Below are 20,310 nucleotides of genomic sequence, written 5' to 3' on the forward strand. Positions count from 1 at the left end.
GACTAAGCCAGCCAGGCACTCCCTTAACATGTAACTTTTAAAAGAAAGAAGTAACATCAGGTTTCCTTACTGTAGGCTTTTTGCTATTTCCAGAGTTTTTTCCTGACTTGTTAGATGTGTCTTAGGACCTTTTGCCTTAGAACCTAAGCCTTTTTGCTCCCTGACCGCAATGATCCCTTCCTCAAGCTCTCATCCACTGTAGAATAATATCCTGGCCACTTCTGGAAGGAGAAAGCTTTGGCCTATTCTTAGCTTAGTTTACATACACAATGGAGAATCTAAGCATTCTACCTAGAACAGAAGACCCTTACTCTACCCCCACCTCCACATACTGGCTCTGACAAACTATCTCAGGGCAAGTCAGTCTGTTCTTCAGAGTCTCTGCTCTTAACCAAAAAGATTTTTTGGCAACTTACGGTCACCTTGTGCTGTTAACCTCCACAAAAACCTGTTTAAAGTATATCAGTCTAAGATTTTTTTTTTTTTTTAAATGTAAAGACTTAATGGCAGCTTCTGTTCCTCTCAAGCAATTCTCTCAAGCTGCCCAAAAGGTAGCCCATCTCACTAGTGGCCCTGAGATGCATGTTACAAGAATTTTATGACAGGAAATTAATTTCTGATCCCATGTTTTAATGCCTGAGGCATTCATGTTCTGCCATCTGGGACCTTGGGGCTGGAAAAGAATCCTAGAATGTCAAAATTTTAAGGAAATTTTTCAGAAGTAAATACAATCTAGTGATTTGCAAACTGCTCAAAAGAGCTACAGCCCCCCTTGCCCCCTCCCCCAATATATATGCTCATCCATCTACCCACTCACTCATTCTAGAACTGCCTATCTTTATGCATTAGGATTTAACAGCAATTTTTCTTTTAATGAAAAGGTTTTATAGTTGGAAGGTTTGAAAAACACTGATCTACTCTAAATCTCTCATTTTACCAAAGGGAAATTTAGACCCACAGTGGGAAAGTGGCTTGACCACCTGTCAGGAGATACATGAGTGGCTTGACCACCTATCAGGAGAGCTGGGACTGGACCCAGAGTTCTGGTCCATTATTCCTCAGGCTTAGAATCAGCAAAACAGGCTCTCTTTGGCAAAGAGGGAGATGGTAGAGAAGGCAAGAACACCTGAAATGTGAGAAAGATCCTATCTGGTCTAGGCCTTTCCCTAGAATTTTTTGACTTTTTACTCAAGTGGGGTTAGGTAGATGCCTCCTGTCCTATAGAGGCTGCAGGCCCTAAGACCTCTGGCTTTAAACTGGGATGAGCTATCTCCTTGTGGGACTAAAAACAGTAATTGTAGGACATATACATGTAAAATGGATAAAGAGAACATCAACAAAAGGCCAACGGCTGAAGTCCAGGAGCCAGAATCATGAAGGGACAACCCTTCAGTCCTTACCTCTTGGTTCCTGGCAATAGGATGAGGCAGAGAGTGCCTGGGCTCAGGCTGTGGTAGAGCTTTCCTATCTTCCGGCCCCAGCGCCAGGCTGCTATCTTTGGGTGGTCCACCTTCAGAACCTACAATAAAAGTCATGTATTAACACTCAGCCAGAGTACCCTATGCTCACCTGTGGAGAGGCTGCAACTTTTCAGGGTTTGAACTGTGGGGTCCCAGGAAAGGCTCTACGGAAATCCTCTATCTGAAGCTAAAGCCCATACTTAAGGGTTCTTTGTCCATCCCTGCATCCCTAGTCCACAGGTCAGTTTAGTAGGAGTATTCTGTGTGGGTCTTCCAGGGCCCTGACTTTGGGGAACCACATCACTAACGAGAGGCCCAGACTAAGGAGTCTGGCTCCTGTCATGGAGTATCTTTGTGACCTGGGAAAGTCACTCACCAGCTCTGGCCTCTATTTCTTAAGTGTGGGAGATTAGACTAGGATAGAGTTCCCCAAACTTCAGCCATTCACCTTCTATCTTCACCCTTCTGCTTGTGTATCCGTCTAATATTTTTCTTTAACAGTGAGTCAGTTTGTTCCCTCACCTCATTGAAATAATTTATCTAGAAGTCACAGGTTCAGTGTAATTGCCGTATATACTTTAGTGTTAGAAAAACAAGATCTTAATATATAAGTGGGGGGATAAAAAGTCCATCTATGACCACTAAAAATCATCTTGTATATGTAACTACACTTTGAGAAAAGCCTTGAATTACTAAAGACGTGCCCAGCTCTTTAACCTCCTCCTATGTTAGCAGGCCCTCAAAGTCCCTTGGAGAGCCATCTGGAGGATTAAAAGCCTGATTTTAGCAGGTATGAAGGAGGCAAAAGTGTAAGACATTTTGAAGAAAAATGTGTTTAGGTCTGGAAGAAGCTGGAGAATGAAATAAAACTAGTGCCAGGGAAGGAAAAAAAAAAAAAAGCTCAAAGGCTTTAAGTGTCACTTGAGCTGGACTCCTAACTTCCGTAAACCTCAGAAAGCCAATCAATGCCTAGAGACAGTGAACCAAGACCGCTACCTTCCCCTCTGACCCCAGGATTCACTCACTCACTCACTCACCTGTAAGGCCTGCTGCTCTGAAGGGGGAGGTATGACACGAACCCCTGGGGTCCTTCTTGATTCAAGAGGTATGCCCCTGAGCCAAGCATGGAGATGCCTGGGGGTTAAGGCATGCCTGCCTTTCAGCTTCCAGTCCTTGCCTTTGAGAATGTTGAGAGCCCTCTGGGCACTGCCAAAAGTTTTGAATTCTGAAAGCAAGAATACCCCCTTCTGTCATTAAGGGCCTTTATAAAGCCTGGTCCCCATGGTACCCATCCAGGTTAGAGCTTGCCAGGGCCAGGAGAGGGCAGAATCAGCTGCTGACCTGGTCCAGTCCCCTAGGAGGGCTTATTTGGTGAACATTTACCTTTTCTGACCTCACATTATCACCATCCCTAATCTCATTACCCCAAGATTACATTGCGTAGTTTAGACTTACTCAGGAAACAGTATTTTTTTTGCTTTCCACTTTTAAGATCTTTAGGCAAGATCACAGCTTCCAGGCCAAGGAAAATGTTGGACTGCTGCAGTAGGTGTTCTTTAAAGGTTTGGTTCACTCCAGACAGGTATATAGTACCTCGGTTCTCAGAATCTTGTTCTAGCTCCTTCACAAGAGTGCTAGAGTCAAGAGTGAGCTCTGTCACAGGCCTCTGCACCTAACCAAGGAAGATGGTATTAGTGGTAGCAAGTCACTACTTCAACTTCGAGGCCTATTATATACTAGCAAGTAACTTAATTCTGCAGTTTCCTTATCTATATAAAGAGGTTAATGATAAATGCTGCAGAGGACTATGGTAGAGACTTCTGTATTAGATAAATAATACATAAATGAAAATATTTTTGTGTAAATCTACTCTCCTCCCTTTCCTCCTCCCCCAAACACCCTGCAATGGAAATGAATTCCCTGATTTCTACCCCAATGAAATGATTTGCATAAGAAACTTAAAGACACCATTTGATCTCTTTAAATGTTAAAGGAAAGGGCAGCTATGGAAAAACATCCAGAATAAACCTTTTGAGGTCTAAGTAGTGATAAAGAGTACAAGGAAGATCCCAATGTAGCCAGGCTGATTATGACAAGAACAAAAGCTGTCATGTTTTACGGTCACTGCTAGAAGAATGCTGGGCTTGGCTGAAGGCTTTCCGTAACACAAAATCTTGTGTTTGTTGGGCCTCTTGAGGGCATTTCTCAAGGTGGTGTTATACACTAGGGTACTGTAAATACAGGTCATGCTAGGTCAGGGCTGATTGAAGGGTGCTGCTTTTTGCTTTCTCTGACCCCTACCTTGATGCAGGTACTTTCTACCAGAATGCCATCCAAGGATTCTATGGCCAGCTGGGCAGCTTCCAGAACTTCATACTGAATACACAGATGTGGCTGCAGAAAAAACAAGATTTTATCTTTGCTTTCTAGGCTCAAACTATTAAAGAAGGAACTGGGAAAGGGCCCTAAACTACTGGCCAGAGCCATCAGAATAAATGTTCTCTTTGCTGTGCTGGGCTAGACAGTGATCGCAGATCACCTTTAGGTAAAATCACCAAGGTTCGTTAAGTGATTTCTCAGACAATAAGTAACCTTTATTAGTCATTTAAAATTGAAGCCTTCTCTTCCTGGGTGGTATCAGCAAAGCACTAATAAATCTTTAGTACCCAACTTGCTTTTCATATTATGTATTATGAACCACTAAAGTCTTCATTGCAAGTCACAGAGACTAATTTTGTCTTGTTAGCTTAATTTCACACAGGCACCTTTCATATAAGCTTGGGGAGGTTAAGTGCTTCCACTGGATAGGCTGCATCTTCAAATTGACTGCTTTTCTGCTTAATGATTGAGGTATAGCATCATCATGGAGATTAAAGTGCTCCCAGAGAAAAGCTTCATGATACTAATTTGGCAAAAGAAAATAAAACAATTGGACTTTATCAGAATTAAGAAGTACATCAAAGGACACTATCAACAATGTCAGAAAGCAACCCTAAGAATGGGAGAAAATATTTGCAAATCACGTATCTAGTGTAGACTTCATATCTAGGGGCGCCCGGGTAGCTCCCTCAGTTTGGCATCCAACTCTTGATTTGGGCTCAGATCATGATTCCAGGGTCATGGGATCGATCCCTGCATCCTCTGTACTGAGCATGGAGCTTGCTTAAGATTCTCTCTGTCCCTTTGCCCACCCTGCTTGCAATTGTTCTCTCTCTCAAAAAAAAAAAAAGCATATCTAAAATACATAAACTGATAAAACTCAATAATAAAATATCAACCCAATTAAAAATGGGCAAAAGGACTTGAATAGATAATAGATATTTCTCCAAAGAAGACATATAAAAGAGAGATAGAAATGCAAAAGGGAGACAGAAAAAATAAGTGTCAGCTGGAATATGGAGAAACTGGAACCCTTGGCACTCGGAATGTAAAACGGTGGAGCCACCGGGGAAACCAGCATGGCAGTTCCTCAAAAAATTATACATAGAATTGTCAATTTTGGGTATATACCCACAAGAATTAAAAACAGATTTAAATAGATATTTGTACATCCATGTTCACAGAAACATTATTCAGAGTAGCAAAAAAAAGGAAACCATCCAGATGTCCATCAACAGATGAATGGATTAACAAAATGTAGTACATCCATACAATGGAATATTATTTAGCTTTGGAAGGAATGAGATTCTGAAACATGCTACATGGATGAACCTTGAAGACATCATGCTAAGTGAAATAAGCCAGAAACAAAAGGACAAGTACTGTATGAGTACACTTATGTGATGTATAACAGACTAGTCAAATTCATAAAAACAGCACAATAGTGGTTACCATGTCTGGGGGAGAAGGACTGGAATTCTTGTTTTTGTTTTTTTTTTTTTTAATTTTTTTTTTTAACGTTTATTTATTTTTGAGACAGAGAGAGACAGAGCATGAACGGGGGAGGGTCAGAGAGAGGGAGACACACAATATGAAACAGGCTCCAGGCTCCGAGCTGTCAGCACAGAGCCCGACGCGGGGCTTGAACTCACGGACCGTGAGATCATGACCTGAGCCGAAGTCGGCCGCTTAACCGACTGAGCCACCAAGGCGCCCCTGGAATTCTTGTTTAATGGGCACAGAGTTTCAGTTCAGAGTGATGATGAAGTTCTAGATGCATTCCAAAACCCCCAGTAGATGCGTAAAACCAGAAATAGTACTGAATCCCTGTATATACTATGTCTTTTTCTACACATAAATATCTGTGATACAGTTTAACTTACAAAAGCACAGTAAAACATTAAAACAATAATAATAAAATATAACAATATACTGTAATAATGTTATGTGAATGTGGTCTCTGCCTCAAAATACTCTACTGTATTTATCCTTCTTATGATGTGAGACAATAAAATGCCTACTGGTTAAGATGAAGTGAGGTGAATAACTTCCACAGGCATTGTGAGGTAGTGTTAGGTTACTACTGATATTCTGACGATACATATGTCAGGAAGAAGATCAAGTACTTCTGGACTGTGGATAAGGAGGTACTACTGTACTTAGTAACACAGAACTGTACATTTCAAAACAACTAAAAAGGCAAATTTTACGTAGATTTTACCAAAAAGAAACAAAAATCAAGACTTCTAGCAAGAAATTACAGTCCCTTGACATATCCTTTTTATCCCTTAGGTTCATCTTTCTGGGGGATATTTCTATTTATATTTTTAGGTATAGGAAAGACATTAATAAAAGATTAGGAAAAAGCACATTTTAAATATCTAGGATTCTGTACTTAGATCACTTTGTAAGATAGATTTTTTTTTATTAAAAAAAATTTTTTTAATGTTTTATTTTTGAAAGACACAGAACGTGAGTGGGAGAGGGGTAGAGACAGAGGGAGACACAGAATCTGAAGCAGGCTCCAGGCTCTGAGCTGTCAGCACAGACCCCGATGTGGGGCTTGAACTCACGGACCACAAGATCGTGACCTGCGCTGAAGTCATGCTTAACTGACTGAGCCACCCAGGTGCCCCATGGAAGATGGTAGATTTCTTGATTCTCAAAACAAAACAAAAAAATCAGAGGGTTGGCAATACTAGGTACACATCCTTGTGGGTCAAGAACTGCTTCATCAGACAGAGCATGACTCATACTCCAGTTGGTGACAATCAAGCTCACATCAGTAACATTTGTTACCTGAATGGCCCCAGTAGACATCTGAATTTCCAACACTAATCCAAAGGTGAAAATCTAAGTTTTCCTGTTTCATTACCTGATGGGTTTCAAGAACAAGAGACATTGACCGGACTGGGCCAAAGCTCTTAAAAAGCCTCTTCACAGCCCTGAGGTTGCAATTTTTGCTAAATGGCCCAGCATAAACAGTTGACATCTCTGTCCACTTGCTCCTCATCTATAAGAAAAACAATACAGCAAGGAGGTGAATGTGGTAAGAGAATTAAATCAAATCTAAAAAAATCGTGAGTCAAAACATGGGATAACGCTGATTCAAGAAATTTCTCAACACAAACACTTGCGAAATGCACAAAGATTTGTATACAAGGATTTCATGACCACACTATTTGGAATAGCAAAAATTTATAAAGCACAAATGATGAAAATAACAGGTATACAAATGGAATACTATACAGCCGTTAAAAACAAAGATTGTGTACTGACATGAAAAGATGTACATGATACACTTAAATGAAAAAGTAAAGTTGCATGATAGTATACATAGTCTGACTCCCATTTTTATAAAAATGTGTTTTCTAAAATATTAATACAAAGAAAATGGAGAAATATAGAGCAAACATAATAAAGTATGCATTATTTTCCTTTATGCAGAGAGATTATAACTCATTAAGTAAATCATCTAGCACAACTCATTTACTTACCCTCTTGTTCATCTCCTCAGTGAGTTTGTATGAAAAAGGTTCAAAAGAGAACTGGACGATGCTGAAGGGAAACAGAGGGATTTCCACTCTGGCCTGCTCAAGAACCTGCAGAGAACAGCAAAGCCTGGATGAGGCAGGAACCTAGTGGCTTCTAGAAGTGAGCCACAATATGAACAAGGTTGCCTTTTTTACCCATATTAAAAAGCAATATGGGGCTGACTTTAAGGTCTAGAAGAAAATGGTGACACCATACAACTTTCTAGAAAACAGTAAAGAGAATGATTAACATCACACAGGATTCATGCCTTTAGGATTACTAAGAAAAAGAGACTACTATAACCAAATTATCTCTAAGAAATAAGTTAAATTCCAACAGAGCTCCCACCATTTCATACTGTTAAAGCCTGTGAGTAAAGACAGCAAGGAGAGGAGGCTTAAAAGACTGGAAAGAAGTCAAGAGGCATGGAAGACTTAGATGAAGTACAAACAAAATCACCCCCAAAAAGAAAAAGCACAACTGAAAGCCAAAATAATGAACACATGTCACGAATTTGATATTTCACAACACTTGACTAAAGGGAAGAAGCTTGGCAGCCTCAGAGAAATGCTTTTGGGGAAGATAAGATCTATAGAGAAGAGGTAATACCTCCTTAGAGACACTGCAGTGAAGGGAAAGAAGGAAATAAGGGAGGAAATTAAGGATCCTGGCAGAAAGATAATAAGACTAATGCCACCCTCTCCCAAGAGTATTATAAACTCCTTATTCTTTCCAGCACAGTATCATCCTCAAAATAAGCACTTAAAAAAAAAAAAAAAAAAAAAAAGAGAGAGAGTGTGGCATCAGCAAAGTGCAATACAAGGAAGCTTCAGGCCCTTACTCTCCCACAAACACCAAGTTAGCAATATAGGCCAGAATACTTTTGTGTATTCTGTGAGAAACCAGTCGAGAAGCCACAGCATTTAGACCAACATAAAATCAAGAAAGGATTCTATGGAAAGGAGTAAGAAAATTTGTGGTGTTTTGCATGCTCATTCATACCCCTCCCCCCATCCAACCTAGCACAGTACAACTCAGAGGAAACCTCCCCACACTGGGAGATTCAACATTCTGGCTTGTCTTGAGGCTGCCTCAGGGACTAGTTTCTGTCTCACTTGACTCAAAGCACTGATGGTACTGGCAGCATTGTTTAGAAATTCCTGAAAAGGAGTGATGTCAGTAAGGTCATAAAGTAGGAAGCTTCAGGCCCTCATTCTTCCACAAAGACACCAAGTTAACAATAACAAAGAGACCAGAATACCTTTGCAAGAACTCTAGAAACCAGTTGAGAAGCAACAGCACCAAGACCAACAAAAAACCCCAGGGGTTTCAGCAAAAGGGAAAGGAAAATATGCAGTTTTATGTGCCTACCTATGTTCCTCCCCATCCTAGGAAGGATCCACTGGAGATCCTCCCACTGGATGGAAATAAGAGTGCACTCTGCATCCAATTTTATGGCTAGTCTAGGGTCGCTGAGGGACTAGTTTCTGTCTCACCTGACGTAGAGAACTAACAGGACTAGGACTGGCAGCCTTGTTTGGAAGCCAGTGAAAGCAAATGCAATCACCATAGCACATTAGAGCCACAGTTTCATAGGCAGATGCCAAAGGGGGTAAGAGGTTATGAGAATTGAGAAGAAACAGACAAGCTCCTTAGGGAATCTGAGATAACTAAAAGTACCCACGTAAGCTCCGAGAAGACACATCCTCAAATTGGTTTCAGAGGTCCTGGAACCTGTACTAGGCTATTTACCGAAAGTCATCTGCTCCATTATGCCAAGCCATATGATGGCAGAGATAGTTGGTTCTTTTCCAAATGGTTAGATCTCAACAAAGAAGACCACAAGGCATACAAAAAATAGGGGGAAATGGCCCAAATGAACAAAATAAAATTCTAGAAACTAAACCTAAAGAAACACAGAATGAATTAAAAGAGAACAACACAGACAACTAATGGAAATGAGCAAAATGATGCATGAACAGTATGAGAATATCAACAAACAGCAGCCATAGGGGCGCCTGGGTGGCTCAGTCGGTTAAGCGTCCGACTTCGGCTCAGGTCACGATCTCACACTCCGTGAGTTCGAGCCCCGCGTCAGGCTCTGGGCCGATGGCTCAGAGCCTGGAGCCTGCTTCCGATTCTGTGTCTCCCTCTCTTTCTGCCCCTCCCCCGTTCATGCTCTGTCTTTCTCTGTCTCAAAAATAAATAAACGTTAAAAAAAAAAAAAAAAAAAGAGCAGCCATAAAAAGTGAATGAAATTCTGGAGCTGGAAAACACAGTAAGTGAATTGAAAAATTCACTAAAGGAGTACAACATCAGTCTTGATTAGGCAGAAGAATGAATTAACAAATGTAAAGACAGATCATTTGAAATCATCAAGTCAGAGTAAAAAAAAAGAAACAGATCCTAAGATGGGACAATATCCAGAAGACCAATGTACATACAATGGAGTCCTGGAAGAAGAGAGAAAGGGACAGAGAGCTTATTTGAAGTAACAATGGCTGAAAACTTCCCAAATCTGAAAAAAAGAAATGGACCTTGAAATTCAAGAAGCTCAAAGAACTCCAACCAGGATAAATCTAATAAATCTAAAGAAACCCACACAAAGACATATTACAATCAAACTGTCAAAAGTAAAAATCAAAGACAGAATCTTGAGAACATCAAGAGAAAAGCAACTCCTTGCATAGGAGGGAACTTCCTTAAGTTTATCAGTGGATTTTTCAGCAGAAATCTTGCAGGCCAGCAGAGTGGTGTGATATATTCAAAGTGCTAAAGAAGATAAAGTTCCGGAAGATGGCGGCGTAGGAGGACGCGGGGCTCACAGCGCGTCCTGCCGATCACTTAGATTCCACCTACACCTGCCTAAAGAACCCAGAAAACCGCCAGAGGATTAGCAGAAGGGAGTCTCCGGAGTCAAGCGCAGACTAGAGGCCCACGGAAGAGGGTAGGAAGGGCGGCGAGGCGGTGCGCGCTCCACGGACTGGCGGGAGGGAGCCGGGGCGGAGGGGCGGCTCGCCGGCCAAGCAGAGCCCCCGAGTCTGGCTGGCAAAAGCGGAGGGGCCGGACAGACTGTGTTCCAACAGCAAGCGCGACTTAGCGTCTGGGAGGTCATAAGTTAACAGCTCTGCTCGGAAAGCGGGAAGGCTGGAGGACAAAGGGAGGGAGAGCTGCTGAGCCCCCGGACGGCAGAGCTCAGCTTGGCGGGGAACAAAGGCGCCAGCGCCATCTCCTCCGCCCATCCCCCAGCCAAAATCCCAAAGGGAACCAGTTCCTGCCAGGGAACTTGCTCGCTCCACGCAAACACCCAACTCTGTGCTTCTGCGGAGCCAAACCTCCGGCAGCGGATCTGACTCCCTCCCGCTGCCACAGGGCTCCTCCTGAAGTCGATCACCTAAGGAGAAGCGAGCTAAGCCTGCCCCTCCACCCCCCGTGCACCTTGCCTACCCACCCCAGCTAATACGCCAGATCCCCAGCAACACAAGCCTGGCAGTGTGCAAGTAGCCCAGACGGGACAAGCCACCCCACAGTGAATCCCGCCCCTAGGAGAGGGGAAGAGAAGGCACACACCAGTCTGACTGTGGCCCCAGCAGTGGGCTGGGGGCAGACATCGGGTCGGACTGCGGCCCCGCCCACTAACTCCAGTTATACACCACAGCACAGGGGAAGTGCACTGCAGGTCCTCACCACGCAAGGGACTCTCCAAAATGACCAAACGGAAGAATTCCCCTCAGAAGAATCTCCAGGAAATAACAACAGCTAATGAACTGATCAAAAAGGATTTAAATAATACAACAGAAAGTGAATTTAGAATAATAGTCATAAAATTAATCGCTGGGCTTGAAAACAGTATACAGGACAGCAGAGAATCTCTTGCCACAAAGATCGAGGGACTAAGGAACAGTCACGAGGAGTTGAAAAACGCTTTAAACGAAATGCAAAACAAAATGGAGACCATGATGGCTCGGCTTGAAGAGGCAGAGGAGAGAATAGGTGAACTAGAAGATAAAGTTATGGAGAAAGAGGAAGCTGAAAGAAAGAGAGATAAAAAAATCCAGGAGTATGAGGGGAAAATTAGAGAACTAAGTGATACACTAAAAAAAAATAATATACGCATAATTGGTATCCCAGAGGAGGAAGAGAGAGGGAAAGGTGCTGAAGGGGTACTTGAACAAATTATAGCTGAGAACTTCCCTGAACTGGGGAAGGAAAAAGGCATTGAAATCCAAGAGGCACAGAGAACTCCCTTCAGACGTAACTTGAATCGATCTTCTGCACGACATATCATAGTGAAACTGGCAAAATACAAGGATAAAGAGAAAATTCTGAAAGCAGCAAGGGATAAACGTGCTCTCACATATAAAGGGAGACCTATAAGACTCGGGACTGATCTCTCCTTTGAAACTTGGCAGGCCAGAAAGGCTTGGCACGATATCTACAGTGTGCTAAACAGAAAAAATATGCAGCCGAGAATCCTTTATCCAGCAAGTCTGTCATTTAGAATAGAAGGAGAGATAAAGGTCTTCCCAAACAAACAAAAACTGAAGGAATTTGTCACCACGAAACCAGCCCTACAAGAGATCCTAAGGGGGATCCTGTGAGACAAAGTACCAGAGACATCACTACAAGCATAAAACATACAGACATCACAATGACTCTAAACCCATATCTTTCTATAATAACACTGAATGTAAATGGATTAAATGCGCCAACTAAAAGACATAGGGTATCAGAATGGATAAAAAAACAAGACCCATCTATTTGCTATCTACAAGAGACTCATTTTAGATCTGAGGACACCTTTAGATTGAGAGTGAGGGGATGGAGAACTATTTATCATGCTCCTGGAAGCCAAAAGAAAGCTGGAGTAGCCATACTTATATCAGACAAACTAGACTTTAAATTAAAGGCTGTAACAAGAGATGAAGAAGGGCATTATATAATAATCACAGGGTCTATCCACCAGGAAGAGCTAACTATTATAAATGTCTATGCGCCAAATACCCGAGCCCCCAGATATATAAAACAATTACTCATAAACATAAGCAACCTTATTGATAAGAATGTGGTCATTGCAGGGGACTTTAACACCCCACTTACAGAAATGGATAGATCATCTAGACACACAGTCAATAAAGAAACAAGGGCCCTGAATGATACATTGGATCAGATGGACTTGACAGATATATTTAGAACTCTGCATCCCAAAGCAACAGAATATACTTTCTTCTCGAGTGCACATGGAACATTCTCCAAGATAGATCATATACTGGGTCACAAAACAGCCCTTCATAAGTTTACAAGAATTGAAATTATACCATGCATACTTTCAGACCACAATGCTATGAAGCTTGAAATCAACCACAGGAAAAAGTCTGGAAAACCTCCAAAAGCATGGAGGTTAAAGAACACCCTACTAACGAATGAGTGGGTCAACCAGGCAATTAGAGAAGAAATTAAAATATATATGGAAACAAACGAAAATGAAAATACAACAATCCAAACGCTTTGGGATGCAGCGAAGGCAGTCCTGAGAGGAAAATACATTGCAATCCAGGCCTATCTCAAGAAACAAGAAAAATCCCAAATACAAAATCTAACAGCACACCTAAAGGAAATAGAAGCAGAACAGCAAAGGCAGCCTAAACCCAGCAGAAGAAGAGAAATAATAAAGATCAGAGCAGAAATAAACAATATAGAATCTAAAAAAACTGTAGAGCAGATCAACGAAACCAAGAGTTGGTTTTTTGAAAAAATAAACAAAATTGACAAACCTCTAGCCAGGCTTCTCAAAAAGAAAAGGGAGATGACCCAAATAGATAAAATCATGAATGAAAATGGAATGATTACAACCAATCCCTCAGAGATACAAACAATTATCAGGGAATACTATGAAAAATTATATGCCAGCAAATTGGACAACCTGGAAGAAATGGACAAATTTCTAAACACCCACACTCTTCCAAAACTCAATCAGGAGGAAATAGAAAGCTTGAACAGACCCATAACCAGCGAAGAAATTGAATCGGTTATCAAAAATCTCCCAACAAATAAGAGTCCAGGACCAGATGGCTTCCCAGGGGAGTTCTACCAGACATTTAAAGCAGAGATAATACCTATCCTTCTCAAGCTATTCCAAGAAATAGAAAGGGAAGGAAAACTTCCAGACTCATTCTATGAAGACAGTATTACTTTGATTCCTAAACCAGACAGAGACCCAGTAAAAAAAGAGAACTACAGGCCAGTATCCCTGATGAATATGGATGCAAAAATTCTTAATAAGATACTAGCAAATCGAATCAACAGCATATAAAAAGAATTATTCACCATGATCAAGTGGGATTCATTCCTGGGAGGCAGGGCTGGTTCAACATTCGCAAATCGATCAACGTGATACATCACATTAACAAAAAAAAAGAGAAGAACCATATGATCCTGTCAATCGATGCAGAAAAGGCCTTTGACAAAATCCAGCACCCTTTCTTAATAAAAACCCTTGAGAAAGTCGGGATAGAAGGAACATACTTAAAGATCATAAAGGCCATTTATGAAAAGCCCACAGCTAACATCATCCTCAACGGGGAAAAACTGAGAGCTTTTTCCCTGAGATCAGGAACACGACAGGGATGCCCACTCTCACCGCTGTTGTTTAACATAGTGCTGGAAGTTCTAGCATCAACAATCAGACAACAAAAGGAAATCAAAGGCATCAAAATTGGCAAAGATGAAGTCAAGCTTTCGCTTTTTGCAGATGACATGATATTATACATGGAAAATCCGATAGACTCCACCAAAAGTCTGCTAGAACGGATACGTGAATTCAGCAAAGTTGCAGGATACAAAATCAACGAGCAGAAATCAGTTGCATTCTTATACACTAACAATGAAGCAACAGAAAGACAAATGAAGAAACTGATCCCATTCACAATTGCACCAAGAAGCATAAAATATCTAGGAATAAATCTAACCAAAGATGTAAAAGATCTGTATGCTGAAAACTATAGAAAGCTTATGCAGGTAATTGAAGAAGATATAAAGAAATGGAAAGACATTCCCTGCTCATGGATTGGAAGAATAAATATTGTCAAAATGTCAATACTACCCAAAGCTATCTACACATTCAATGCAATCCCAATCAAAATTGCACCAGCATTCTTCTCGAAACTAGAACAAGCAATCCTAAAATTCATATGGAACCACAAAAGGCCCCGAATAGCCAAAGTAATTTTGAAGAAGAAGACCAAAGCAGGAGGCATCACAATCCCAGACTTTAGCCTCTACTACAAAGCTGTCATCATCAAGACAGCATGGTATTGGCATAAAAACAGACACATAGACCAATGGAATAGAATAGAAACCCCAGAACTAGACCCACAAACGTATGGCCAACTCATCTTTGACAAAGCAGGAAAGAACATCCAATGGAAAAAAGACAGTCTCTTTAACAAATGGTGCTGGGAGAACTGGACAGCAACATGCAGAAGGCTGAAACTAGACCACTTTCTCACACCATTCACAAAAATAAACTCAAAATGGATAAAGGACCTGAATGTGAGACAGGAAACCATCAAAACCTTAGAGGAGAAAGCAGGAAAAGACCTCTCTGACCTCAGCCGTAGCAATCTCTTACTCGGCACATCCCCAAAGGCAAGGGAATTAAAAGCAAAAGTGAATTACTGGGACCTTATGAAGATAAAAAGCTTCTGCACAGCAAAGGAAACAACCAACAAAACTAAAAGGCAACCAACGGAATGGGAAAAGATATTTGCAAATGACACATCGGACAAAGGGCTAGTATCCAAAATCTATAAAGAGCTCATCAAACTCCACACCCGAAAAACAAATAACCCAGTGAAGAAATGGGCAGAAAACATGAATAGACACTTCTCTAAAGAAGACATCCAGATGGCCAACAGGCACATGAAAAGATGTTCAACGTCGCTCCTTATCAGGGAAATACAAATCAAAACCACACTCAGATACCACCTCACGCCAGTCAGAGTGGCCAAAATGAAGAAATCAGGAGACTATAGATGCTGGAGAGGATGTGGAGAAACGGGAACCCTCTTGCACTGTTGGTGGGAATGCAAATTGGTGCAGCCGCTCTGGAAAACAGTGTGGAGGTTCCTCAGAAAATTAAAAATAGACCTACCCTATGACCCAACAATAGCACTGCTAGGAATTTATCCAAGGGATACAGGAGTATTGATGCATAGGGGCACCTGTACCCCAATGTTTATAGCGGCACTCTCAACAATAGCCAAATTATGGAAAGAGCCTAAATGTCCATCAACTGATGAATGGATAAAGAAATTGTGGTTTATATACACAATGGAATACTACGTGGCAATGAGAAAAAATGAAATATGGCCTTTTGTAGCAACATGGATGGAACTGGAGAGTGTGATGCTAAGTGAAATAAGCCATACAGAGAAAGATACCATATGGTTTCACTCTTATGTGGATCCTGAGAAACATAACAGAAACCCATGGGGGAGGGGAAGGAAAAAAAAAAAAAAAAGAGGTTAGAGTGGGAGAGAGCCAAAGCATAAGAGACTGTTAAAAACTGAGAACAAACTGAGGGTTGATGGGGGGTGGGAGGGAGGGCAGGGTGGGAGTGAGGGCAGGGTGGGTGATGGGTATTGAGGAGGGCACCTTTTGGGATGAGCACTGGGTGTTGTACGGAAACCAATTTGACAGTAAATTTCATATATTAAAAAAATAAAAAATAAAAAAAATAATAATAAAAGTAAAAACATAAAAAAAAAAAAAAAAAAAAAACAAAAAACAAAGTGCTAAAGAAAAAAAAATCAAGAATACTGCAGCCAGCAGGACTCTGCTTCAAAAATGGAGGGAAAAAAAAAAAAAAAAAGCTGACAGAATTCATTACAACTAGCCCTGATCTGCAGGAAAGGCTAAAGGGAGTCCTTCATGATGGAAGAACGTTAGACAGCAATAAGACGCCACATGAAAACAAAGTTTCCAGTAAAGGCAAACACGTGGTCAAATACAGTGACCTCTATTAAGGTAATCTTGGTGTATCAATTCACTTTTAATTCTTATTCAAAATTTAAGTGACAAAAACATGAAAAAATAACTATTCCTATGTTAATGAATATGTAATCTATATAGATGTGATTGACTAATTATTAAATGCATTCACTTAATCATTTTGAAACTCTTATTGGTAACTTTTCCTGTTTTTTTATTTTAATTTTTTAATTTGAATATAGCTGACATACAATGTTACATTAATTTCAGGTGTACAACATAAGTGATTCAACATCTCTATACATTATGCTACACTCACTACATTTATCACTGTACAATGCTAATACAATATCATTGGCTATATTCCCTATGCTACATCTTTTACATAAAGGTGCAATTTATAACATCGATAACATAAAATGGGGAGAGTGGAGCTTATAAAAGTAGAGTTTTTGTATGCAACTGAAATTAAGCTTTAAGATGTTTTAGGTAGTTGTAATAACTATAAACAAAATATTTATAGAATATACACAAAAGGAAATGATAAAGATATCAAAATATGTCACTACAAAAAAAAATCACAAAGGAAACAAAGGAAGACAGTAGAGAGGAAAAGAGGGACATGGCACTGGCATAAAGACAGACATCTAGAACAATGGAACAGAATAGAATTCAGAAGTAAAACCTTGAGTATATGGTCAAATGATCTTTGACAAAAGTATATAGTCTAACAAAATGGTACTGGGAAAACTGGATATCCATATGCTAAGGAGGGAAGTTGGAACCTTGCCTTACACCATCTATAAAAATTAACTTAAAATGGATTAAACACCCAAAGTAAGGTCCAGAACTATAAAACTCCTAGAAGAAAACATAGAGGAAAGTTTCATAATAATGGATTTGTCAATGATTTCCTGGGTATAACATCAAAAGCACAGGCCACAAAAGCAAAAATAGACAAATGGGACTACTTAGTTCCTTAAAACACACAATCAGCAGAGTGAAAAGGCAACCTATGGAATGAGAAAATGTTTGCGAATCATGTATCTGATGGGGAAGTAAACATATTGGAGATATATATATATATATATACACACACACACACACACATATGTATATATGTATATGTACATATGTATATATGTATACGTATACATATATATGTATATACATACATACACACATGCGCGCGCACACGTAGGGGCACCTGGGTGGTTCAGTTGGTTGAGCGTCCGACTTCAGCTCAGGTCATGATCTTACAGCTTGTGAGTTCGAGCCCCACATCAGGCTCTGTGCTGACAACTCACAGCCTGGAGCCTGCTTCAGATTGTCTCTACCGCTCATGCTCTCTCTCTCTCAAATATAAATAAACATTAAAAAAAAATCCTAAAATGTTAACAACAAAAAAAAACAATTAAAAACTGGGACTTCAAGGGGCACCTGGATGGCTCAGTCGGTTAGGTGTCCTACTTCAGCTCAGGTCATGATCTTGCGCGGTCTGTGAGGTTGAGCCCCGCATCAGGCCCTGTGTGGACAGCTTGGAGCATGGAGCCTGCTTCAGATTCTGTGTCTCCTTCTCTCTCTGCTACTCCCCCACTCATGCTCTATCTTTCTCCATCTCCCAAAAATAAATAAATGTTAAAAAAAAATTTTTTTTAAATGGGACTTCAATAGACATTTCTTAGAAGATTATATACAAGTGACAAAAGAAAAAATGTTCAACATCACTAATTATAAGATACAATGAGCTATAACTTCATACCCATTAGGATGGCTACTAATAAAAAAAGTAAAAGTGTTGGCAGAGCTGTGGAAAAGTTGGAACTCTTATGAACTCTGTTGGCAGGAGTGTAAAATGCCGCAACCACTATGGTGAGTGAACACTATAGGAGTTTCTCAAAAAATTAAAATCCCTTTAAAAAATAACTATTTAGGGGCACTGGGTGGCTTAGTCGGTTAAGTGTCCAACTTCAGCTCAGGTCATGATCTCATGGCTTGTTGAGTTTGAGCCCTGCATCGGGCTCTGTGCTGACAGGTCAGCGCCTAGAGCTTGCTTCAGATTCTGTGTCTCTCTCTCTGCCCCTTCCTTGCTTGTACTCTCTCTCAAAAATAAACAAACATTAAACATAAATAAAAATAACTATTTAAAGTAAAATAATAACATGTAGAAGTAAAATGAATGATGACAACAACAGCATCATGCCAGGAGGGGAAAATGCAAATATACAATTATAAGGTTCTTGTATGTTGAGTAGTAGAAGATCACTTAAGGTAAATTGTGACAAGTTAAAGATATACTATAAATCCTAAAGCAACCACTAAAATAACACAACAGAGAGTCATAGTTAATACACTGCCAAAAGAGATAAAATGATCATAAAAAATACCACATTAACTCAGAGGAAAAAGAAGAAATAGGAAAAAAAAAAGAGATGGGACAACTAGAAAACACAGCACAATAAGAGATTTAAACCTAACAATATCAATAGTCATATTAAATGCAAATAACCCTACTACACCACTTAAACAGAAACAATTACTGGATTGAACAAAAAAGCAAAGCCTAATTGATTATTACAAGAAACCCACTTTATTGTTTTATTTTTTTTAAACATAGATTTCTTAACTTATTTATTTACTTATTTACTTATTTTTTAGAGAGAGAGGTTCTTAAGCTGGCTCCATGCTCAGCTGGGATTGATGCAGGGCTCGATCCCATGACCCTGGGATCATGATCTGAGCCAAAATCTAGAGTCAGATACTGAGCCAGCCACCCAGGGACCCCAAAAAAACCCACTTTAAATATAAAGATACAAATAGACTAATGCAAAATAAAAAATATGTACCATGACAACAGTAATCAAAAGGAAGCAGGAGGGGCTATATTAATATTAGACAAAGTATAAGTCAGAATAGAAAATGCTTCTGGGGATAAAGGCCTATTTGTAATGATAAAGGGGCCAATTCATCAGGAAGACATAATGCATAATGTTTATGGGTCTAATAGCAAAGCTTCATTATACACAAAGCAAAAATTAATAAGACTCCAAGAGTATACATACAAATCCACAGTTATAGTTGGGAGATTCCACCTCTCAATAAATTTAAAAGGATTCAAGTAATTGAAAGTACATTCTTGGATGACAGATAATTTAAGAAGTCAGTAATAGATCTCAGGAAGATACCTAATTATTAAATGGAAACTAAACAGTTGCAAATCAATGACCTCACCTAACACTGTTCTGGCTGCATTAGCCAAAGCATTTAGAAAAAAAAAAAATTAGGGACATGAGAATTGGAAAAGGAGAAATAAAACTATGGTACATAAACACACTGGAGTATGGTGTAGCTATAATAAAGAATAAAGAAGATCCTCAACAAATTGATATGATTTCTAGGATATATTGTTAAGAAGAAAGAGCCAACTGCAAAAGAGCTTATACAGTATGTTAACTTCTGTGTAATAAAGAGAAATATTTGCTTTTCTTTACAAAAAAAAGGGGGGGGGGAGTGAAGTATAAATGAGAAAATAACAAAGTTATTTACTTACATGAGGTAGTGGGAAGGATTAGGTAACAGAGATATGTAAGGGAATTCTACTTCTCTGAGTATATACTTTTTGGTAGTTTTGCCTTGGGAGGCACATTAATGTTCTACAGATCCCAAAAATAAATCAATAAAGATTCAAGAGGGAAAAAAGCCTAAAACTGAAAGCAAAATGAAACAATTGAACCAAACTATATTTTAAAATACAGCTAACCTGTAGGTGAGAAAAACCAAGTAACTTATAAATGAAAAATATTCCAACTGAACACCCAATATTCAGTTGTAAATGGGGTGAAGGATAAGGAAGAGACTGAACTTCAAATTCTTAACTAATTCTACAGTGATTTGGGTGCAACAATTCTACAACTATTTTGGACATAGTTTAGGTTTGAGCAATGAG

General features: G+C 39.8%; 1 protein-coding gene across 4 annotated transcripts in view; it reads right to left on the reverse strand.

The window, feature by feature from the left end:
• Positions 1-20,310, reverse strand: part of REXO5 (RNA exonuclease 5) — a 43,912-nt gene that overhangs the window by 1,604 nt on the left and 21,998 nt on the right. For 3 of the 4 annotated variants that reach the window (XM_042971711.1, XM_042971713.1, XM_015538373.2), the window contains 6 exons: positions 7,337-7,441; positions 6,715-6,852; positions 3,762-3,854; positions 2,916-3,132; positions 2,498-2,685; positions 1,401-1,519 (listed from right to left, as the gene is read on the reverse strand). In XM_042971711.1, the coding sequence (XP_042827645.1) occupies positions 1,401-1,519; positions 2,498-2,685; positions 2,916-3,132; positions 3,762-3,854; positions 6,715-6,852; positions 7,337-7,441 (860 nt within the window). The remainder of the gene's footprint in view (positions 1-1,400; positions 1,520-2,497; positions 2,686-2,915; positions 3,133-3,761; positions 3,855-6,714; positions 6,853-7,336; positions 7,442-20,310) is intronic. The other variant, XM_042971714.1, reaches the window with a different exon arrangement.

Source organism: Panthera tigris, chromosome E3 (assembly GCF_018350195.1).
Source record: "Panthera tigris isolate Pti1 chromosome E3, P.tigris_Pti1_mat1.1, whole genome shotgun sequence".
In the NCBI taxonomy this organism is placed as follows: domain Eukaryota; kingdom Metazoa; phylum Chordata; class Mammalia; order Carnivora; family Felidae; genus Panthera; species Panthera tigris.